Below are 23,707 nucleotides of genomic sequence, written 5' to 3'. Positions count from 1 at the left end.
AACTCCCATCATCCCTGAGCTCTGGCCTTGCTAGCTAGGGGTGATGGGAGTTGTAGTCCAACAACATCTGGGGACCCACAGGTTGAGAAAGGCTGCGCTGGGAGTTTGCGAAAAGAGAAATTCAGCCCCCACCTGCCTCCCTTTGGAACCACGGCTGAATCTCCGAGAGATGCCCATCCAACCTGTTTAAAAACCTTAAGAGCACAGGATTGTAGAGTTGCACGGGGCTGCCAGAGGTCATCCAGTCCAACCCGCAGGAATCTCAACGAAAGCATGCACTGGGGGGGAGAACCGCCCTCCTGTGGCCCCGCTGCAACCCACCCTGGCTCCAAAAGGGGCAAGACACCCCCATTTCCTCCCCAGAACCTCACCCCACACCTCGGTTTTCCAGTTCTGAAAATCTCTTTTATTTCCAAATACGAGAGAAGCAAATAATGCCGTCAGTTCCCAACAGCAAAGAAGTGCGAGGCGTTACGAGACGGGCCCAGGGGAGTTTCGGGGAACCCCAAAATATTCCCTCTCTCTCTGCAAACTGCTGCAGCGATTTGGGGGGGGGTCTTCACAGAGGGGCGCAGGCACTTGGGTCGGGTGGGGCGTGTGGCCACAAACGACACGGAGGCGAGACACGGGTTCAAGGCGGCTCCCTCTGAAGCAAAAAAAGCAGTACCCTCTAGCATTTCTTTTTGCAAGGGGGACGACGACACGTGTGTATTTCCAAAGTTAAGCAAATAAGTTCTGGGGTGCACCCTCTTCCCGTTCCTCCCGTGGCTTTGCGCTATAACTCCCAGGGAGTTGTAGCGCAACGCCGCAGGAGGGCGCCAGGTTGGGAAACTCCACCTTGCAGAATCGAATTGGGCAATTCGTTTCCCAGACTTACAGAGGTGGCCAAACAAACAACCCCCCCCCCAAAAAAAACCCCCACACACGCACCAACCAACAAACACAGACACATCTTTGGTGGCAAGCAGGATTGGGCACAATTCCAGAGTCCCCCCCATGGGGAAGGGGGGGTAAACACCCCCCAAAAAAGGCACTTTAAGTCCAATGAACTGCGGCCGAGGGGTGGAAAAAATAGAGAAGCCAATATTGCTATAGTGCAAAAAATCCCAACAATCGTGAAAAATGATGTCGGCGACAAGGGAGGTCGGTTTGCGTATCTTCCTTGCTGGCAGAATCAGGAATCTGAAATGAGAGAGGAGGAGAAAAAATAAATCTGTTTCAGGCACCAGGTCAACCAAAGAAAGGAACCCAGAGATGGGGCGAAAAAGAGGTTTAAGGGGAATTATTCCTCCCGGTCAGCTCTTCCCCCCAGACACTTTGCACGTGCTCAGAGAGGCCCTGTCCCTTCCTTCCCGTTGGCAGAGGGGGCCTTGGAAGAGTCCCCAGCTCAAGAGCGCAAGGCGCTTCCCAGCAGCCACAGGGCACTTAGAAATAATAATAATAATAATAATAATTATTATTATTATTATTATTATTATTTATTATTTATACCCCACCCATCTGGCTGGGGTATAAATACTGTCCTTAATTCTTAATCCGCTTTTCCAAACCCAGCCCCACAAGACACCCCCCCCCAAATCTCCGTAAGAGAGAGCGTTGTCCCCATAACTATGTCTCTCGTCCAGCAAGAAGCCAAGTTTCTGGAGCAACGAATAAAAAAGGAAAATACTAAAAAAAAAACGGGGGGGGGAGTTGTGTGTGCGTGCCAGGATGAGACCGCAGCAAAGCTCTCCCTGGTATGAAAATTATAGTCTGGGCCTGACGGATTGGGAACAAGGTCCCAGTGTCATTAAAAAAGAAAACCAGAAGGCCCTGGGCTGTGAGGGCCAGGTCTGCTCAAGAGAAAAGAGCCTCAGAACCTAGGAGTCTTCAGGATCGGGGCCCCCTGCGGCCTCAACTGGGAAACTCGCAAGCAGGATTTGAACTCCCGGCTACTGGTAGCCCTCTCCTCCTCCATGGATTGTGGCAGGGAGTTCCACAGTCTAAGAAGGAGTTTTCTTTTCTCTGCCCTGAATCTCCCCAAACCCAGCTTCACTGGATGCCCACGAATTCTCGTTTTGTGGGGAAGAGGGAAGAGACGTTTCTCTGTCCGTTGCGTAATGTCATCAGCTTCTATCTTCTTGCACTGAACTCGCCTTTTCTCTCAACGACAAAGCCCCAGGGCTGCGCAGGGGAGGCCCTGTCACCATCGCAGGGGATGAAGTTTAAGGATGGAAACGGGGGGGGGGCAGAGAGACAGCGAGGGGGGGCTGGAAGAAGAGATGGTGGGAAGGAAGGAATGTGAAATAGGAGGGAGGGAGGGAAAGGAAGGAAGGAAGGAAGGAAGGAAGAGGGAGGGAGGAAGAGGAAGGAAGAGGAAGGAAGGAAGGAAGATGAAATAGGAGGGAGGGAGGGAGAAAGAAAGAGGAAGGGAGGAAGATGAAGGAAGGGAGGGAGGGAGGGAGGGAGGGAGGGAGGAAGGAAGGAAGGAAGGAAGGGGGGAAAAGATGAAGGAAAGAAGGAAGGAAGGAAGGAAGAGGGAGGGAGGAAGATGAAGGAAGAAAGGAAAAGAAGGGAAGGAATATGAAATAGGAGGGAGGGAGGGAGGGAGGGAGGGAGGGAGGGAAGAAAGAAAGAAAGAGGAAGGACGATGAAGGAAGGAAAAGGAAGATAAAGGAAGATAAGGAAGGAAGGAAGGAAGGAAGGAAGGAAGAGATAAAGAAAAAGAACAAAAGAAAGAAATACAGTCATACCTCGAGTTATGAACGCTGTGGGTTGCGCATTTTTGGGTTGCGGACCACGCTGAACCTGGAATTACCGGACAGGGTTACTTCCAGGTTTCGGCGCTCGCACATGCACAGAAACGCAAAATGATGTCATGCGCAGAAGCTCTGAATCGCATTACGCGCATGTGCAGATGTAGCACTTCAGGCTGTGGGTTGCAAACGCGCCTCGCATTACGCGCATGTGCAGATGTAGCACTTCAGGCTGTGGGTTGCAAACGCGCCTCCCACACGGATCATGTTCGCAACCAGAGGTATGACTGTGGGAGGGAGGGAGGGAGGGAGGGAGGAAGAAGAGAGAGGAAGGGAGGAAGAAGGAAGAAAAAGGAGGATAAAGGAAGATAAAGGAAGGAAGGAAGGAAGGAAGGAAGGAAGGAAGGAAGGAAGGAAGGGATAAAGAAAAAGAGCAAAATAAAGAGGAAGGAAGACGAAGGAAGGAAGGAAGGAAGGAAGGAAGGAAGGAAGGAAGGAAGATAATGAAAGGAAGAAAGGAAGAAAAAGGAAGGAAGGAAGGAAGCTTTTGTGGCACACCCCAAAAAAGGAACGAGTGGAAAATAGCTTAGAGGAAAAGAAGGGCAGCCCTGGATCAGTGGTGGCCTGCAGACTGAATGTGGCCCCCAGGCCTCTCTATGTGGCCCTCGGAACCCTCTCCAAGGCCACTCCCCTCGCAGACCTTGCTCCGCCCCTTCCTCCAGTGATTTCCCCTGGGCCTTGAGCTTTGGCAGCGCGGCAGAGGATGGAGGGGGGGTGCAGAAACTGCCCCCCTTGCCATGAAGGCGAGAAGGAAAGAATGGAAGGAAGGGGGGAAAGAACTTGCCCCCCCCCCCCGCTCTCCAGGGACGGCAAGGCGGCCTCAGCTGTCGGAGGAAGCAGATAAATATAGAGAGGAATTTTAACAGGGCAGGTGAGGATTTGGGGAGATGGGGGAGGACGTCTTCTCTTCAAGCCCCCAAAACCGGGGGGGGGGGGGAAGCATGCAAATAGGTTTCTCCCTTTCCTAGAGTGCAGCCCCCACCCTTTCCCCAACCAGATGCTTTGGTTGGGGAAGGGGGGGCAGCCACCTACGAAACTCACACTTACCGCAATGGGCTCTCAAGACGCGCCCATTTCGCAGCTGGGGAAAACCGAGGCTAAAAAGCGGGGCTTGCTCCTTTGTGGGCCAGCAGAGATCCCGGGGTATAGAGCGCTCTGGAAATGATCTGGTGGGGGCAGGAGGGGACAGACAACGAACGATGGGAGATTTCGGGCAGATAAAAGTACTTTTTCGCATGGACTACGGAACTCCCTCCCACAGGAGGGCTCTAAAAGAGGACTGGGCAAATTCCTAGAGGGGAGGGCTATCGATAGCCGCCGGCCGCAATGGCTACACTCTGCCATTCATTCTGAATATTTGTTCCTAGAAACCGCAGGAAGGGAGAGTGTCGGTCTTGTGTTCGAATCCTGCTTTTGGGCTTCCCCTGACAGGCATCTGGTGGTGGCCGCTGTGAGAACAGGGTGCTGGTCTAAAGGGGACCCCTTTGGTCTGATCCTGCAGGCTGTTGAAGAAATCTAAGAACTGACACCTCTCTCTTAAAAGCAGGAAAGGGTTTGTATTATGTCTCTGGAGAGGTGGGGGGGGGGAATATGGGGTTGGGTGATTAAAGCCTGACATGGCTCAGGGTCTCAGTACCTTAAGGACCCCCTCTCCCCATACATAGCACCCCGGACCCTGCACTCTTCTACATCCCCTCCCCACCAGAGGGTGGCAACAAGAGAACAGGGCCTTTTCGGTGGTGGCGCCTTCGTCACATATATTTAGACACCAGGCAAAAACATTTCTCTTCAGAAGAATGGCAGATGAAGATGATGGATTTTTCGGAGCTGGCCGACCTAACCGGAAGAGTCCGCAACCAGAAGGAGGACAAGTATCAGGAAGAGTGGATTAAATTTAAGGATTACTTAGTTAAATATGTTAAGTCAAATTAACTGAAAGCAGCTTGCAGATACTGAATTGGCTTAGGACTTTATTTATGTTAAGGCATGAATTAATATGTTTAATTTCAGAATGTGAAGATCTCAGGGTGTTAATGTTTAAGTTAAATTTTATAAGAACTGTGATTTGGAAATCCGTTAAAAGGACATGCAATGAAATTCAACCAAGGGGAAGCGAGGAAGTCACTTAACAATGATAATAAGTGTAATTTTCAATAAGGCTATGATTTACGTTTGTCTTATGTGTTTGTTTATAATGTTGTAAAAACCAATAAAATTTTTTCCCCCTCCTCTTCAATGGCCTTTGACCATGAAATAATCTATGGCCTGTTAGAGCTGGGGGGGGGGGGGCGGGGGACTGTTATTATGATTATTTTATTATTTTATTATTTTATTATTAAGCTGCATTATGTGTACTATGTTTTATTATTATGCTGTTACGCTTTTTATTACGGCGCTCTGCAAAATGTGTTCTTAATGTTTTACACCGACCTGGGATCTTTTAATAAAGGGCAGTATATAAATTGAATATATTATTATTATTATTATTATTATTATTATTATTATTATTAGGCTGCCAGGGCAACAGCCCAGTCCCCCATTATACCCACTCCATATTTCTCCAAGGCAACTGGTCTTTTGTGGCGGGCCGCCTCTGAAGCAGGAAGTAATACAAAAGCAATTAATTTATAATTATTAATCAATCTGTTGTGGCAAGCAGCAGCCTTGGGTAGACGCCCATGGGATTGGTCTAAGTCACCTTTAAAAGCCCCCAAAGCAAGCCAGTGACTAACCCCCACATCATGTGTCAGGGAGTTCCACATGCTAAGCAGAGCACAAAGGCCTCAGAGAGGGAGGAAAACGCCTCTTTTTGTGCTACTCCTGCATGGATTTTCCCACTCCAACCTCCGAAGCCCAAATGCTTCTGCCGGTCATCCGAGGGGAGACCCCCACCCTGATTCTGTCCAGGGATCTTGGCCCTGCCAAGGTGGCCTTAACTTAAACCTTAAGCATTCACAGCTGTGAAAACACCTCTCCAAATTAGAGGCCTGAAATTAAGATGGGGAAGGAGGCCGGCCAAGATTTTTCAACCCACGGCCAGCTCCACCGTTTGCAATGCCAGAGGCAGCGGCGGTGCAGTGGTTAGAGCGCCAGACCAGAACCTGGGAGGGACCAGGTTCAAATCGCGCCCCTCAGCCAGGAAGTTCACTGGGTGGCCCCTGCCCAACTAGCCCGTCTCACAGGGTTGTTGTGGGGGTTAAATGAGGGGGGAGAGGACCGCGTACGAAGAACCTGCTGCCAACGGCCCCTCTGGTCCCGCAGTGGGAAGCCTGCAATCAGGATTCGAACACAAGACCCCCCCCTCCTCCCTGCAGCTTCCAGCACCTCCAAAAATTTGTCTTCTAAAGCCATCTGGGCTGCTGGCCGGGGCTGCTTGCTGTGGGAGGGAGTTCCGCAGGTTAACGGCGTGGTTCTTTTTTATCTGCCCGTTCGGGTTTTGTGAGATGCCCACGAGTTCGAGTGCCGCACGAGAGGGAGGAATACTTTCTTCCATCCGTGCCGGGCTTTAAGTTTACAAATTTCTGCACCTACCTGAGCTCCCTGGGGTAGAAAAAAGAGGGGATCTAATTTGCAATTGAATAAATGAATACGCAGAACTGCTGAGCCCCTAGCTCGGCCCAAATGCAGAGCCAGACTTGGCTGCACACCTGCTTGGCATGCAGAAGGCCCCATGCTTCATTTCCCGACAGCATTTCCAGGTACCCCCTTGCCTGAAACCCTGGACAGCTGCTGCCGGCCAGTGTCTGCAATATTGCGCTAGGGGGAACCCAAGTGTCTGGCTGGGCAAGGGCTGCAGTTCAGTAGCAGAGCGCTTCCTAGGCCTGCAGAGAAGGTTGCAGGATTCAGTCCGGCACTGCGCCCATGCTGGCGAGCTGCCACCCCTGCTGCCAGCCAGTGCAGGCTATATTGAGCTACCCGTGGCTCTGTTGGCCTGCCTCGGGATGACGACGTCCCTCTCCTCCCCGCATGAGGAGAGCACAGGGACCGCAAATTGGGACACCTGGGTACGTCGCCAGGAGTAATTTCGGACCGCGTTGTGCCGCCAGGTGAGCCTCACGGCAGGTGCGCCGCCAGGTTGGTGGCTGATAAGGCAAAGCAAACATGCCCCAGGCCTTGAAGGGAGGTTTGGAAATCACCGTGGTTAAGGAAGAAGCCAAACCCGACGTTTTTCCTCACTGGGCAGAGTAGGGGAGATGCTAACCTGTTTCCCAAAATTGCAGGAAAACGCTTAAAGGAGTTTAGAGGAAAGGCGAACAAATGGTGGCGTTGTAGAAGTTTGCAAAATTATGCCCGGCAGGGAGAAAAGGGATGGGGGGACGTTTTCTGCCCTCTCTCTTGTAACATTCGAACTCGTGAGCAGCCCACACAGCTGAATATTGGAAGATGGAGGGGGGGGAAAGATATTTCAGTTGGAGGCTATGAAGGATAATGGCTGAAGGCAGCCCTGTTTAGGGAAGCTTTTAATGTTTAATAGGTTATTGTATTTTAATATTCCATTGGAAGCAGCCCAGAGTGGCTGGGGAAACCCAGCCAAATGGGCAGGGTATAAATTATTATTATTATTATTATTATTATTATTATTATTATTATTATTATTATATCAGTCTCTCATTGTTTAATTGGTAGATTTCTCTGGCATTTATTTTCAGGAAGGGGGGGTACAGTAAAACCCCAAATGGGTGATCAAGACGGAATTTTACTCAATAAACATATTTTAGAAGTTTACAGAGCCATGACATTTATAAATTTTAATGATTGACTGCCTGTTTTTATGTTCTTATGTTCTTTGTGTACTGTGTTAGTTTTATGATGTTAGCCTGGCTGCGGCTGGGATAAAAATAAATTATTATTATTATTATTATTAATGAGATTTCAGAGTTGATTGTTCACGACATTTGCTCTGTATTACTAAAGACGTATTATTATTATTAAACGTATATTATTAAAACGTATGTCTGGAAAAAGAAAAAGAAAATGTTGGGAAGATGAAAGAAAGCATGTGGTTGACCTACGGAACTCATGTCCACTGGAAACAGTGACAGCCACCGACCTGGGGGGCTTCCGAAGAGGATGAGACAAACCCATGGAGGAGGAAGAGAAGAGGGCTCTCGATGGCTACTAGGCAAAGCTGTCAACGTTTCCCTTTTTTTAAGGGAAATTCCCTTATTCCGAATAGGATTCCTCGCAAGAAAAGGGGAAAGTTGACAGCTATGCTGCTAGCCGGAGTGGATCCGCTCAGCCGGAAGCAGCGCTGCTTCTCTGAATACATAGAATACTGTGAAACAACTTAAGAAGGCTGCGATTTTTAAAAAAATACCTAGCTGTGCTGGAAGCGCAGTACCTGCACCCGGGACCCTTTCAACCTACAATTCTAGGGGGCAGACTCTCCTTCGCTGGAGGTTTTAAGCAAGAGGCTGCGTGGACCCCCATCGCCAGTGGTTCTGTAGCTGCGACTCCTGATCCGAAAGGGGGTTGGTCTGGGTGACCCTTCTTGGGGGGGGGTCCCCTCCCAGCAGTTCTACGGCCCCGATCTAGCCAAGGGGGGGGGCCTCAGGGTGCTGTCCTCTCCCCCATGCTTTTCAACATCTATAGTGGCGCCCGCCCTGTGGAACTCCCTCCCACCAGATGTCAAAGAGAAAAATAACTACCAGACTTTTAGAAGACATCTGAAGGCAGCCCTGTTTAGGGAAGCTTTTAATGTTTAATAGGTTATTGCATTTTAGTGTTTTGTTGGAAGCCGTCCAGAGTGGCTGGGGAAACCCAGCCAGATGGGCGGGGTATAAATTATTATTATTATTATTATTATTATTAGGCTGAGTGTTCATCAGTATGCGGATGATACCCAGCTCTACCTCTCTTTTAAATCAGAACCAGTGAAGGCGGTGAAGGTCCTGTGTGAGTGCCTGGAGGCGGTTGGAGGATGGATGGAGGCTAATGGATTGAGGTTGAATCCTGACAAGACAGAAGGACTGTTTTGGGGGGACAGGGGGCAGGTGGGTGTGGGGGACTCCCTGCTCCTGAATGGGGCAACTGTGCCCCCGAAGGACCAGGTGCGCAGCCTGGGAGTCATTCTGGACTCACAGCTGTCCATGGAGGCGCAGGTCAGTTCTGTGTCCAGGGCATCTGTCTGCCAGCTCCATCTGATATGCAGGATGAGACCCTCCCCGCCCACAGACTGACTTGCCAGAGTGGTGCATGCTCTGGTTATCTCCCACTTGGACTACTGCAATGCGCTCTCCGTGGGGCTACCTTTGAAGGTGACCTAGAAACTACAACTAATCCAGAATGCGGCAGCTAGACTGGGGACTAGGAGAACACATAACACCAGTCCTGAAAGACTTACATTGGCTCCCAGTACGTTTCCGAGCACAATTCAAAGTGTTGCTGTTGACCTTGAAAGCCCTAAACGGCCTCAAAGGCCCAGTATATCTGAAGGAGCGTCTCCACCCCCATCGTTCTACCCAGACACTGAGGTCCAGTGCTGAGGGCCTTCTGGCGGTTCCCTCGCTGCGAGAAGCCAAGTTACAGGGAACCAGGCAGAGGGCCTTCTCGGTGGTGGCTCCCGCCCTGTGGAACGCCCCCCCCCCACGCATGTCAAAGAGAAAAACAACTATCAAACTTTTAGAAGACATCTGAAAGCAGCCCTATTTAGGGAAGCTTTTAATGTTTATTAATTATTGTATTTTAATATTCTGTTGAAAGCCGCCCAGAGTGGCTGGGAAAACCCAGCCAGATGGGTGGGGTATAAATAATAATAATAATAATAATAATAATAATAATAATAATAAAGGGACCTCCAAGCCACAGTGTCAAAGGAGAAGCGCCTGCCCCCAGCTCTAGGGACACGGAGAGCTTCCAAGCTAGGAGCAGCAGTGACCTTTCTCTCCCTAACCCAAAAAATCACTGCATGTTTCTCAATCCCGTCAGGCTAGGAATAGACTTTTAACAGCCCCTAGTAAATGCTTCCGCGAAAAGCCTGCCTGTTTACCCGGGAGGAGCAGCAGCCACGGAGAGGAGAGTCTCTCCCTGTCAGCAGGTTTCGTAGAATCTCTGAATTGTAAAGTTGGAAGGGGCACCCAGGGGCCATCTAGTCCAACCCGCCCCCCCGCAAAGCAGAAATTGCGGCTGAAGAATCTCGTGACAGGTGACCACCCAACCTCTGTTTAAATGCCTCACCCTCACCACGCCTTTAAAGCAGAATCACACAGCTTTAAGCAGACACGGCTCCCCCCCCCAGAGAATCCTGGGAATTGTAGTTCGTTAAGGGTGCATCCTGGGAATTGTAGTTCGTTAAGGGTGCCAAGAGGAGACCCGTATTCTCATCCCTGAGGTTCCCAGCGAAGAGGAATTGCAGGTTTGCGAGGGGATTAAGGGAGTCTCCTCAAAACCCCCAGCCCCTTTCACAAAGCGCGACTCCCAGAATCCTTTGCGTCCAGGGGCGTTGATTGGTTTGTGTCTTCATTCCCAGTTTTATTACGTGTTTTGTGTTTTTACCTATGTGTTTTTATGCTGTGAACTGCCCCGAATGTAGGAAAATTGAACAAATAATGAAACGGAACGGCCGAACTTTAAACGGATGCAGCCGTCCTCGCTCCCCAACCCAAGAATCCTCTTTGTCACGCTGCAGAGAACGGCTGCATGATGTATCGATAGATCGCCCAAAACCAGTTTGAAGTCCACATCGTGATATCGGTTTCATAGTTTTGGACCTTGCAATATATCACGAATCATGATGTGTGTCAGGTCTGCGCGACATATATCCTCCAAAACTGGTTTCAAGTCAGTATAGCGATATCAGTTTCCTAATATTTGATCTGGAGATATATTGCAAATCATGATGTGTGTCTGCTTTGCAAAAACCACAAAGTGGGGGAAACTGTGAAGCCATCAAAAGTCTCTATGTAGCTCTGTCCTTATTTCAGACATTGCGATACAGTGCTACCTTGGTTCTCAAACGCCTTGCTGGTTCCCAAACGCCGAAAATCCGGAAGTGTTCCAGTTTTCAAAAAGAATTTGGAATCCGAAAGTCCAGTGCGGCTGTCGGATATTGTTTCCGGGGCGCCTGCACAAATCAGAAGCTGCGCCTTGGTTTTTGAACATTTCAGAAGTCAAACGGACTTCCAGGATGGATTAAGTTTGGCAGCACTTTTGTTTTCACTATTTATTTTGCGTTTTTGTTTTTTGAGGCTTTTTTGGTTAATTTGTTTTTGTGACTGTGTAGAACCCAGTTCAGCTACTGGTCGATTGACTGCATGACTGCGGAACAATGACTATCATCAGCGCAGATAAAAAATTTTGTTTAATTTTTATCATCACAACACTGCGTTATTTATTTTATAGTACAGTAAATTGTTTATTGCTTTCATTTTATGGATCAATGGTCTCGTTAGATAGTAAAATTCATGCTGTCTGAGGGGTTGTTTTTAAAAGTCTGGAACGGATCAATCCGTTTTGCATTACTTTCTATGGGAAAGCGCGCCTCAGTTTTGGAACGCTTTGGTTTTGGAACGGACTTCCGGAACAGATAAAGTTTGAGAACTAAGGTAGCACTGTACAGTGGTACCTCTGGATGCAAACGGGATCCGTTCCGGAGCACCGTTCGCATCCTGAAGCGAACGTAACACGCGACTGCGCGACTCGCCACTTCCACACATGCGTGTGACGTCATTTTAAGCGTCTGCGCATGCGTGAGCGGCGAAACCCGGAAGTAATGCATTCCGTTACTTCCGGGTCACTGCGGAGCGCAACCCGAAAATGCTCAACCTGAAGCGTACTCATCTTCATCCTGAGGTATGACTGTACAGTGGTACCTCTGGTTTTGTACTTAATTCGTTCCGGAGGTCCGTTCTTAACCTGAAACTGTTCTTAATCTGAAGCACCACTTTAGCTAATGGGGCCTCCCACTGCCGGAGCCCAATTTCTGTTCTAATCCTGAAGCAAAGTTCTTAACCCGAAGCACTATTTCTGGGTTAGCGGAGTTTGTAACCTGAAGTGTATGTAACCTGAAGCGTATGTAACCCGAGGTACCACTGTATACCAATATACTGCGATGTTCAGCTGGTGATACAGACATGTTGTTGAAAACCAGGTACCTGCCCCACCTTCCCACCGACACCACTCACCTGCCCCCTCTGAGCTCGCCTTCTGCCCCCGCAGCTCCCCAGAGCGGTGGAAGTCGATGCTGGCATAGCTGTGGATCACCCCAGGCGGGGCGGGCACCGCTGGCAGCCGCAGGACAGGCGCCGCCTCATTCGCCAGGTCCAAGTCGATGTAGTTCAGGCCTGGCTCGACTTGCGCCTCTCCGGCCGGGGGCCCCACCCCATTCCTCTCCGCCTCGGGGAACGTCTCGGAGCAGTGCCGCCTCCTCCCTTGCGAGCGGGCACGTACCAGTCGGGTCCCGGGTGCCATCTCGGCGTAGTTGTCAGATGCCGACGGGGCGAGTCCCTCTGGCGCAGCCCCGGCCGACATGTTGATGTAGTCTGCGGCCGCCCAGGACCCGAACTCGATGCTGACGTACTCGCCAGCGCTGCGGGGCGGCGCTGCCGCTTCCCGGCAGGCGAAGAGGGTCCGCGGGTGTCCGCCCGCCTCCTCCAGGCTGTCGGAGCTTGTGGACGAGGACCCGGAGAGGTGGCGGGGGTCAAAAGGGCGCAGTGTGGCCTCCGGGACGTGCTTGAAGGAGCGGGGCAGGGAGAAGAAGGGGGCGCCGCCGGGCAGGGGGCTGCGCTCCGGAGGGGTGCTGGAAGCCGAGTGACTGGCGGATGACATATCCATGTAGTCGCCGCCGGCGGGGGATTTCGCCCACCGGGCCGCGCCGTCCGGGGAGCTGCCGCCACTGGGGGACATCAGCATGTAGCCTCCTCGCTCGCGGGACGGGGAGGCGCTGCCCGGCGCCATGGGCACATAACCGCGGTCCTCCGTGGGCACGCCAGGCAGCATGGCCATGTAGCCAGGGTCGGAGCCGCGGAGGTTGAGGCCTTCCGGGTAGCTGGCAGAGACGGAGGGCGGCTTCCTCCGTGGCAGACCCTCCTTCTCCAGCGCCACCGGGGGCAGAGAGGACCGCTTGTTGGCCTCCGCCGCCGCCGCCCAACGTGCCAACGAGGCGCTGTCTGGCGATGCCCTCTTGCCCATGGTGACGTAGTCTAGTTCGCCTCCCACCAGCAGGTAGGCCAGGGGGTCGGGTGTCCCGGCAGGACGGCACTCGCCCGGGCTGGAGCCGCCTTCGTCCGACGAGACGGCGCTGTAATCGCTCAGGGAACTCGGCTTCCGCGGCCCAGGCACCTTCTGCGCCCCAGGCACGTGGGGAAGGCAAGGGGTGCTCTCCGGACGCGGGCGCCAGAGGAAGGTGCCCTGGCCAGCTGGAGGGTTCCCCGGGTGCTGCCGCCGGGGCGGCACCGAGATGGGCGTGGAGGCCAGCGGCTGGCTCTTGGCACGGACCCGGAAGTCATCGCTCAGCGCCTTCATGGCCTCCAGGATGGTCTCGTGCATGTTCTGCGCCACCACCAGGTCCTCCACCTGCATCCACAACTCGCCGGGCCCCGTGGCGGCCGAGCGCCCAACCTCCATGAAAAAGTAGTTCTCCGAGTGGCCGCAGCGGCGGACGCTGAGCAGCTGCAGGACCACGGCGGCCACGTCCGAGTTCAGCCGGACAAAGTCGATGGTCTTCTCCGTCAGGCAGAGGAGGTAGACGCCGGCCAAGTTGCGCGTGTGGCCCAGGCCCCGGGGACGCAGGCTGACCTGCCAGACCTCCTTGAAGGGCTGGCGGGGGGAGGAGGCCGAATCGCGGCCGAGGGGGGCATTTCCTGCGAGGGGGGGAACGAGAGAGGAAAAGGCGAGTGAGAAGGAGGCCGTTCAGTCAGCTGCAATTCCTGCCTTGCAGGGGGCTGGGCTGGATGACCTTTGGGGGTCCCCCTCCCAGCTCTTCTGTGATTCTGCAAATAAATAATTGTACAGGGGGGAAGTACCTCTGAAGGTCTTTTGGACAACCCCCTGCAAGGCAGTAATCTCAAGTAAAGCATACATGATGGTGCATAGAGAAGTTCCTCTCTCCTAACTCAGAAGGGACACCAACCAAGCTGCGTGTTGGAGGAGGGTTCAGGACAACCACGGGATTGTAGAGTTGGAACGGGGTCTAAGGGTCATCTAGTCCAACCCGCTGCAACGCAGGGATTTTTCACCCAATGTGGGGATCAAACCCACAACCCTGAAATGCAGGGTCTTGTATCCCAGCTCATAGTAGCAGGAGACAGGCCAGGTCCAGGCCACGTGGAAATGAGCAGAGGCACTGCAGTCGAATCCCGGGCAGACGGCCATCCCACCTCCGCTTAGAAACCTCCAATGAATCATAGACCTGCAAGTTGGAAGGGGTCCCCAAGGGTCATCTAGCTCAACCCCTCCAGCAAGGCAGGAATCCTGTCTGCAGCCGTCCCTGGGTGGCCACAAACTACCAACCTTCTGGTTAAAAGCAAGACGCACTGACCCTGGGCAGAGAAAAGGAAGCGCACAGTTGGACTGCGGAACTCCCTGCCACAGGAGGCGGCGTGACCACCAACCTGGATGGGTTTAAAAGACGATGGGACAAAATTCACGGAGGAATTTTGATGGTGACTAAGCCACGAGGGCTATCCTCTGCCCTCCACAATGGGGGGCAGCGGTGCTTCTGAGGACCTGCTGCTAGACACCGCAGGAGGAGAGAGCTGCTCTCGCACTCAGACCCCACAGGAAACCCCGCACATCCCACCCGGACTGGCCGAAAGGATCTGGCCATGTGGCAAGGAGTGCTTTGGTTATTCAGTGGGTTGGAGGGGGGGAGGAGGGGGAGGACAACGGTTGGGGGGCACAGAAGGTGAAGGCAGTGGGCGGATGGAAAGAGAATCGGGTAAACAGACCCAAAAACAGCCGGGCGCCCTGGCAACAACCGCCGTGCGCGCGTCACCTGGAAAGGAAGGAGAGGGACCGGTTGCCGGGGAGATTGTGGCAGGATAATTCAAAGCCCCCCCTCGCCAACCTGAGGTTAACTCCGGGGTTCGGGAAAGAGCAAATGTTTAAGCTAAACAGTTCGGGGAAAAGTCGAGGGGGGGAGAGGACAGAAGATGCTCAGAGAGAAAGGTGTTGCAGGTCCAGCTGTGAATCACAGACCCCCCCCCTTCCCAAAGTAGGGGGGGGCGGGGACAACAGGATTTAATAGGGGGATTGTGTCAAGAGGTAAGGGGGCAGCAAAGGGGCGTTGGAGGTGTAAAATCCAAGGAGTGCAAAGTCGGAAGGGGCACCCAAAGCACATCTAGACCAACCCCCCTCTTGGAAAGCATGAGTCGCAGCACACATTGCAATTTGCACCAGGCTTTGATTAATGGATTTGATTAATGGCAGAATTGGATAAAATGACAGGAGGAATTCGAAACCGTCAAGACCAGAGATTCACCGAAGATTGGAAGAAATATACGAACTATTTAAAGGGCGACTGTAGTCAACAAATCACGCTAGTAGGACTACAAGGAGTTTTGGACGGAGAAATATATATGAAACATTGCAAAGTAGAGAAAGAGCAGAGATATTAGTTATGAGATTTGAATGTAAGAAGTGTATATGAAGCGAACAGATGGAAAAATTTTCAGATGCAATTGATGGAAGTAAAAAAAAACAACCAACCGTACAAGATGTAAAAGTATGTTTAATTGCTGCTGAAAATGATATGTTAAAAAAACTATATTTTTTTTTTTAAAAAATGACCACCAGGCTTTGGAAAGCCGGCTGCAGCTGGGTCGTGCTCGCGCCTTTCGCCCGGCCGATTAAATCACGCTGGGTTTTTAATAAATGCGCAGTTACCCATTGCCACTTTTGAGTTTTATCATTCGCTTCCTTCACAGGCCAAGTGGAAAAGCACCACTCAGGATAATGGGTTTTCTGCAAGGGGCACTGAGGATGGGGTTGTGGGACCAAGGTGTGTGTGTGAGGGGGTAACTCCTTGCCCCCCCCACCAAAAAAAAAAAAAGAAACTGCTGGTCTGGACCCAGAACTCCCTGTGTGCCAGGAGAACCCAGGAGTCCTGGGACCTGCCTCTCTGCCTCTCTCTCCCAGGAAAATCAGCCTTCCCCCCCCCGCAAGGAATAGTATAGGGGGGGAGAGGAGAGAGAGAACATTATGTACCAGGCGGCGCATACCAGCTGCGCACACAAACATACATCTCCAACACCGCAAGCTGCAAAATTGGAAAAGGGGAAAGAGGTTTTGCAAGGAAGCACGCCTTGAACCCAGAATAATTCTTGCAAGGGGAGAAGGTTTGGGGTTTGGGTGACACCCCTGCGCGCCCCGTCGGGAGCAAAGTTCAGGGCAGGCTCACACCCGCAGAGGCCAGCGCTTGGCACGGGACCCTCCTGACCCAGTTCCAAGGTTTGCCCACAGCCAGTTCCCTCCTCCCTGGCAGGCCGGCTCCGCACGCCACGCCTGGGCCAGGATACGGCTGGCTGGGCTGCAGAGATCTAGCCCAAAGGTCCCAGGGAAACCTTTGCTCCCAAAGCAGCCTCAAGCCGGGGGGAGGAGAGGGACACCATTATCCTGATAGGTCAAGAGAGCCACGGGGAGCTCAATATTGCATGCACTGGCTGGCAGCTGCACTTGCACCTCGCCAGCGTGGGTGTACTGCAGGATTGAATCCTGCAACCTTCTGTAGGTCTAGCAAGCGCTCTGCTACTGAACTGCAGCCCTTGCCCAGCCAGACACTCGGGTTCCCCCTAGCTCAATAGTGCAGACACTGGCTGGCAGCAGCTCTCCAAGGTTTCAGGCAAGGGGTCTGTCTCCCCGCCGTACCTGGAAATACTGTCGAGAAATGAACCATGGGGCCTTCTGAATGCCAAGCAGGTGTGGAGCCAAGCACCCTGGGAACAAATCAAGGTTCTATCCCTCATTGTTTTTGATTAAACGACGACATAGGAAGCTGGTGCCGAGACAGACTCTAGGTCTGTCTAGCTGGATATTGTCTACACTGGCTGGCAGCCTCCCTGGCCCAGACCAACGAACGGCGCCTGCAGAGCAACAAGACCCTGGGAGCAAGGAGGAAATAAATAGCTTGGTTAATTAGCAGGCGGTAAACAAAAAAGGTTATGCAGAGGCCCGGGGAGCAAAGTGCAATGGTTAGAGCAGCCTTCCCCTAACCTGGGACCCTCCTGCAGGCTGGGGCTGATGGGAGTTGTCGTCCAAAAAAGCTAGAGGGCACCAGGCTGGATCACAGCACAACAAAACGGGGGGTGGCGGCATTACAGGGTGGGTAGGGGTCTCCCAGAGGCCATCTAGTCGAACCCTGTGGCCTGCAGAGGATGTGTTTGATTGTGTGCTTGCCCATCTGTGAAATGGGCTCAAAGGACCTCTAAGGACCATCAGGGTCTCTACCCTGATCTTGGGCTAGGAGACTCATTGAATCACAGTACTGTGCAGATGAGAGGGACCCCCAGGGGTCATCCAGCCCACCCCACTGCAATGCACCCCGTGTCTCTAGCCCTGTCACCTGCTCCCACCTGGAAGCGAGAAAAATAGACCCCCGGGCAAGAGATGTGTGTCTTTCCCAGCCCTCCTGGGATCAAACTGGGAAACTTCTGCGTGCAAAGAAGTTGATTTATCACGTTTATATCCCGTACATACCTGCCCTCCCCATTTCAGCCTCGAAACAACCACCCTGTGAGGTAGGCTAGCCTAAGAGTGAGTGACTGCCCCCCCCGGGCCACACCCTGGCCTCTCCCAGGTCCTAGGTCCAGCGCTCTAACCACTACGCCACACTGTCTCTCCGAAACAGCTGGAGGGCACCCAGGATGAGGAAAGCTGGCCTGGGCATCTGAATTAAGATGCGGAAGGTCACGTGCCGCACAGAAGCTCCGTCACCACTGTTTTTGTGGAACAAAACTGCCCCTCCAGGAACCCCTGGGGGAAATCACAAACCCATAGATTTGGAAGGGGTTCCCAAAGGTCCTCTAGTCCAACCCGCTGCATCGGCGGAATCGCCAGTTTAAAGGGTCGGAAAGCAAAGACACGCCTCTGCTGGTGGCCCTGGAAAAGCCCCCCTTGGGTCGCAAACGTGGGCTTGCAGGAAGAAACAGACTGAAGGTAGCTTTGTGGAGTAGAGCCTCCACAGCTCAGCAGGGTATAGCCTCTGCCACTCGTGCAGAAGGCTCCCAGTTCAACCCCGGGCAGTTATCATCAAGTATGGGTCTACCCAAAACCAGAGAGAGCTGCTGCCCACCTGTGTAGGCAGTACTGCGGTAAATGCACCAACGGGCCTGGAGGGGGAAGGTTTGCGGCTCAGTGGCAGGACACCTGCCTGGCATGCAGAAGGCTCAATCTCCAGGGAGGGCAGGAGAAAGACTGCCAGCCAGTATCAGGCAGTATTGAGCTAGGTGGGCCGATGGCTGGCTGACTGCCAGTCAGTACCAGGCAGTATTGAGCTAGGTGGGCCGATGGCTGACTGACTGCCGGTCAGTACCAGGCAGTATTGAGCTAGGTGAGCCGATGGCTGACTGACTGCCGGTCAGTACCAGGCAGTATTGAGCTAGGTGGGCCGATGGCTGACTGACTGCCGGTCAGTACCAGGCAGTATTGAGCTAGGTGGGCAGATGGCTGACTGACTGCCGGTCAGTACCAGGCAGTATTGAGCTAGGTGAGCCGATGGCTGACTGACTGCCGGTCAGTACCAGGCAGTATTGAGCTAGGTGGGCCGATGGCTGACTGACTGCCGGTCAGTACCAGGCAGTATTGAGCTTGGTGGGCCGATGGCTGACTGACTGCCGGTCAGTACCAAGCAGTATTGAGCTAGGTAGGCCGATGGCTGACTGACTGCCGGTCAGTGCCAGGCAGTATTGAGCTAGGTGGGCCGATGGCTGGCGCCGTATAAAGCTTCCTATTACAAAGCTTCCTATTGCATTGCTCGCGTAAGTAAGCCACGCTTCTGGTAGGGAATTGAGGTCCCAGGGCCAATTCCTGGAGAGCCACTGCTGCCAGCCTGTGTGGGCCATGGCCTGAGCTGAACAGCAGCAGCAGCACCTTAGGAATAAATAGTAAAAAATTAAGAACATCCCCCCTCCCCAAGGCGTGTTTGGCTTAAAAGGCTGAAGATACTCCAAGAAAGTAAGGAAAACCCACCCAGTTGGGGATCCTGTTTGACAGTGGCCAAATGCCCCTTATAATTAAGAATCAAGATAGACTGCCACTGGGCCTGGAGGCTCCACAGCAGCATCAGAACAACCCTGCTGGATCAGGCCGGGGGGGGGGGCATCTAGTACAGCATCCTGTCCCCACAGTGGCTGAAAAATTGCCTGTGAGAAACCAGCAAGCACGAGAGGAACTCAAGAGTAGCCACTGACCGTTCAAATCCTGCAGCAGGGAGTTCCAGAGTTTAACTCCACGGGTCACATGCCGGAATTCCCCCCCCAGCGCAGGCCAGGCTGAGTGGCATGGGTCAGGGACACAGCAACTCCTCGCCATGCCATGCCACCACGATGCTCTCATGCCACCCCCCCTGCCAACGTGGACCCCCCCTTCCCACTCACCCTTGGAGTGAAGCTCCACCAGTGCTGTGTACCACGCCTGCTGCTGTTCCGCGTCCTCGGCTGCCACCCCGAAGGTGCCGTCGCGCCCGTAGAGCACGATGAGGTGCCTGTGCCGGGCGTCCGCCCGCTTGTTGACGTTGAGGGCGCTGGCCAGCAGGTAAGTCCTCTTGGGGCGCGTGCAGAGGCCCCCCGCCCGGAACTTCTTCTCGTTCTCGTAGTATTCCAGGCGAGGGGGGCCTCGCTCGCTGCCACGCCGCAGGACGAAGAAGCGACGGCGGTGGGACTTCTGCTTGCGCAGGTAGCCACACAGGTGGACGTCCGAGAAGGCGGAGTCGGTCACGGAGGGGTCCATGGCCGCCGGGACTCTAGAAGCCCTTTGCCCAGCGCATGCCAAGGCCCGGGAGAGGAAAATTAACAGAACAGACTCTTGCTAAAGCGACAGATGGCACAGAATCATACAGCGTGATGCCCCGAGTACCAGATTTCGGGCACGTTATGCACACAGAAAAACGTGAGGCCAGTTTTGGTGCCAGGGACAAGGCAAGCCACATCCAGAGGACCCCAGGGCACAAAGGGGGCACCGAACAAAGAGTGGCTGGCCGATTCGGGAAGGAATGAGGAGGGGGAGCCCGGCTACGTGCCCGTGCAACCAACAAGAGACCACCTTTCAGGGGTGTCGCACGACGGGAAGAGCGAAAGTTCCTTCTGAAGCTGTCCGGAGAGGTTCGGAGAGAAAAGGCTCACATCCCAGGAGCAGCCGTCATCCCTTGCAAATCGGAAAGAGCCTCAGCGAATCGCTTCCAGGACCCATCCGCCCACCAGGTTGGCACAGAATAGCTTCCCTTCTCTCAGGCTCAGGTGTCACCAACTCACTCCAGGTGCGAGATTTAGCTCATTTCTTCTTTCTAGAGGAAAACATACACACGTAAATCAGTGTGTCAGCCAAGTTCTTCCAAGTTGCAAAGTTACAAAAAAGAAGAAGGGGAAAACGAACGACGCCGAAATCGTGTTTGTAACCTGGACAGTTTTGGCAACGATCTTCTCCCCCCACGCCAAAAAAAACCCCTTGTTTGCCTTGGAAGGAGAGTCCTTTTCCAGCAGACAAAGTCTCCTTTTTTTCTTTTGCAAAAGCTACCGCTTGCAGTTTGATTCTAATAAAAATCACATGCGAAGAGAGAGCAGGAAGGGGGAAATAAATCATCGCCGTTTTTTCCATGGCAAGTGTGGCGCTCTCTGGACTTAGCAGCTGCTAAATAAAATAAAAAATGTTTGCGCTCAACCTCCCACCCCTAAAAGAAAGGGGGGGGGGAATGGATTCATTGCAAAAAAAAGTATTTCAGGTACCATTATTTTATTATTATTATTAATGGGATGGTAATAAGGAAGGAATGGAATCAGGTCATGTGGTCCCTTGACTGGCCAGGAGGAATGTTTATGGGTCTCTCATTAACCTGGGCTTGCCATGGGGGGTGAACATTTTAATGTGCTTTCTAGGCACCCCCCAGCCCAGCAGAGAACGTCTAGAGGGGTTTTTGCATCATCTCAACACTGCAAATCGAAAGGGAACTTTAACAGGGAACATCTGCTCCAAAGGGGAAAAAATGTCAACCGCAATCGTTGGCAAAATTTGGGATTGTGTGGCAAACTTCAGAGCTTAGTGCAAGTTTGCAAATTTCTGGCTGCCCCCTTTCTCTAACGCAGAAAAACAAACAAAAAAATTTATTCCACTGAATAAAAAATAGGTGTTGGAACCACCGTGTTAGAGGCGGCTCTGAGACCTAAGCAAGGAAAACAGGAGCGAGGGACCCCAGAGAAGCAAACACATACGGCGACTCCCGACGTACTCAAGTGACACATATACACGTGAACTGAAAATAAAAGTCGCCTTTAAACCTGCAAGATGAGGTTTCCCGAGGAACGCATTCCGAAACGACAAAAGTGGGTGAAAGGCGGGCGCGGGGGTAGAATTGGCCAGTTTGACACACATGCGCGGAGAGGGGCGACTTTTTTTTTATTTTTGCCAAGTGTTTTGCAAGAGCGGGGGGGGGGGATAGAGAAAGCTGGCTTTTCAAGCGCAGAAAACGCAGCTGGCTTTTAAATAAATAAACAAGTCAAGCCTCCGATTCGCTCCCAAACCTTTTTCCAGAGAGAGAGGAGGGGCGCGCGCGCTCCAATGGTCACCCAAGAAGAACCAGCAGAGGAGGAGAAAAATCTAGGGCGGCCAAAAAAACAACAACTTGCGAGCCGCTTCTGCAGCCGCCTCTAGCCAAGCAGGAAAAACAAATTTTATAAAAAGGGCTGGGGAGGAGTGCGGGATTTACCAAACCAGGGATTTTTTTCTCTCTCCTTCTCTCCACCCGCAAACACACAGGCGCGCGCCCAAACGCACCTTCCTCTCCTTTTAAATCGCAATTAAACCTCTTGCTGCAAGGCGCAGCTGCCATTAACCTGGCCGCGGCTTGCAATCCTGCTCACCCTTCCGCCTCTTGCCTCCGCGCACCGAAGGGCTGCAGCTGGTGGGTTGCAAGGGCTTTTTTGGGGGCCGCTCCCCTCTTGCAAGCTGCCGTCGCCCAGCAAGGAGGATCCTGCGCCTCTTCTCTGCACACCGACCACGTGCCTCTCCTTTCTCTTCCTTCTTGCAGCAAAGAAACCAAGACCTCCTCTTCCTCCACGTCTGGGGTCTTTAACTCCGCTCCCGGGTCCGGGGGATTTGGAGAGGCTGGGCGCGCCCGGGAGTCCGCGGCGCCCGTTACGCAGCGCGGCGCGGGCCCAGCAAGGCTCCTGCGGGCCCCCCCACTTCGGGCTCCCTCCCAGGCTGGTTTATCCTCATGCAAACTGCAAACAGACCCACATGCCCGCCTGCCCTGCATTTATACCCAGCGCTGGATGCAGCCGGCGGGAGGCGGCGCGGTCCTAGCGCCCGCGGGGTCTCGGAGATGCGCGCGGCTTGCGAAGCAGAGATGCGCGCACTTTTGCAAAAGGCGTCGACTCCCCAGGGTCCGGCAGGGGCGGGGAATATATATGTATATATATATATCGCGTGAAGGGTGTTGTTTTTTGCACGCGAGGCGCACACGTATTAACCAGGGGCCTGATCCAGCTCTGAAATAAAACGGGATTTGCGCGAGGGAGCCTTGCAGGATCGGGCCCGGGATGGGTCAGATCCTGCAGCCTTGTAGATAACGTCTCCTTCACTGGAGGCTTAAAGTACCGGGGGTTCTTTAGCAGTTTTTCCTACATTGCAGCGGGTTGCGCTGGATGACCCCTGGGGAGCCCTCGCAACACGACAATTCCATAAACTTTCTTGGGGCGCTAAACTCAGCGCTGCTTTCTAATTCTCCATGCGCCCCTCACCTTTTCCCCTCTTTCCAACACCCCCTCCATTTTCTAGTTATTTATATCTTTTTCCCAACTCTCTAACATTAGAAATCTGCCCAGGGGCCCTTGCTGGATCACACCGCAGAGCCTAGCACACCCAGCTAAAATCCAGGGTGAAATCTAGTCCCGGAACCCTCCTGCCTAGACTACTGCAGTGCGCTGCCCGCCTTGGGCTGCCCTTGAAGACTGTTCCAGAATCTGCTGCCCTCTCAAAAACTTTTAACCCCTTGAGGGTTCGGTGGGTCCCCACTTTGCCCAGTTTGCACCAGGCCCATCCAGGCGCTGGTTTTGTCTCTTAAAGCGCTGCTGGGGGGACGGCAACCCGGAGTTGTCAAGAAGGCCTGCTCCATCCATCCATGCTCGCAGGTCTTCCGGAAGAGGTAGAACAGGACTGATTCCTGCATTGCAGGGGGTTGGACTGGATGACCTTTGGGGATCCCTTGCAACTCTAAAATCCTGAATTCTTCGCCTCCTTCCCTCCCTGCTTTTTCAGACTCCCACCCCTGGCGCCTCCCCCGTTTCACCCGCTGCCTAATCGGCGCGCCAAATCCACTTTCCCCCAGTGGGCTCGTGTAAACGGGAGTGGCTCCGAATCGAAAGATCCGGATTTCCAGGCAGACGGGGTTCCCGATTGCAAGGGCGGGAGGGCGCATGCATGCGGCGGCTTGCACCAGCGGGCAGCAGCCTGCGCCCCCCCCCCCCCGGCGGCTGCATCAGGCACGGGCCAAGCTGGACGTCAGCGCCGGCGGCTCCGGTGTAGCCTCGGCTCGCCAATCCGCAGTCGGCTCCGGCTCTCCTTGCGCAATGTTGCCACCCAGCGGCCAATCGGAGGCAGCCTCCGCGCTCCCCTTTTCCTGTCGCGTCAGCTCCCCCCTCGAACACGTGTGTGGCTTGCTGGTTGCGTGTTTGGGGCGCGTCGTCTGAACGGAACAGCCAGGACCTCCGGGGGTGCAGTGGGGGGTGAGCGCGCAAGACCTCCTGATGACAGAGTCATGACGTCTTTCG

General features: G+C 53.3%; 1 protein-coding gene across 5 annotated transcripts; it reads right to left on the bottom strand.

Moving 5' to 3' along the window:
- Positions 1 to 383: 383 nt before the first annotated feature.
- Positions 384 to 22,269, bottom strand: LOC308462232 (insulin receptor substrate 1-like). Of its 5 annotated transcripts, none has more exons than XM_080979743.1 (4): positions 21,714 to 22,269; positions 19,325 to 20,229; positions 11,918 to 13,594; positions 384 to 1,182 (listed from the first exon to the last, which is right to left on the bottom strand). In XM_080979743.1, exons 2-4 carry the CDS (start codon positions 19,674 to 19,676, stop codon positions 1,175 to 1,177), a joined length of 2,037 nt encoding a protein of 678 aa, XP_080835869.1. In that variant the 5' UTR covers positions 19,677 to 20,229; positions 21,714 to 22,269; the 3' UTR covers positions 384 to 1,174. The 5 variants fall into 5 exon arrangements, with proteins under 5 accessions (XP_080835869.1, XP_080835871.1, XP_080835872.1 ...); XM_080979745.1 differs by having other exon boundaries at positions 21,743 to 22,269; XM_080979746.1 differs by having other exon boundaries at positions 21,773 to 22,269.
- Between the last annotated feature and the right edge of the window lie 1,438 nt (positions 22,270 to 23,707).

The sequence above is a fragment of the Podarcis pityusensis genome (genome assembly GCF_964106645.2).
Source record: "Podarcis pityusensis genome assembly, chromosome: 13".
NCBI lineage: Eukaryota > Metazoa > Chordata > Lepidosauria > Squamata > Lacertidae > Podarcis > Podarcis pityusensis.
Note: the sequence above shows the minus strand (reverse complement) of the source record. Positions and strands in the feature narration are given on the sequence as shown.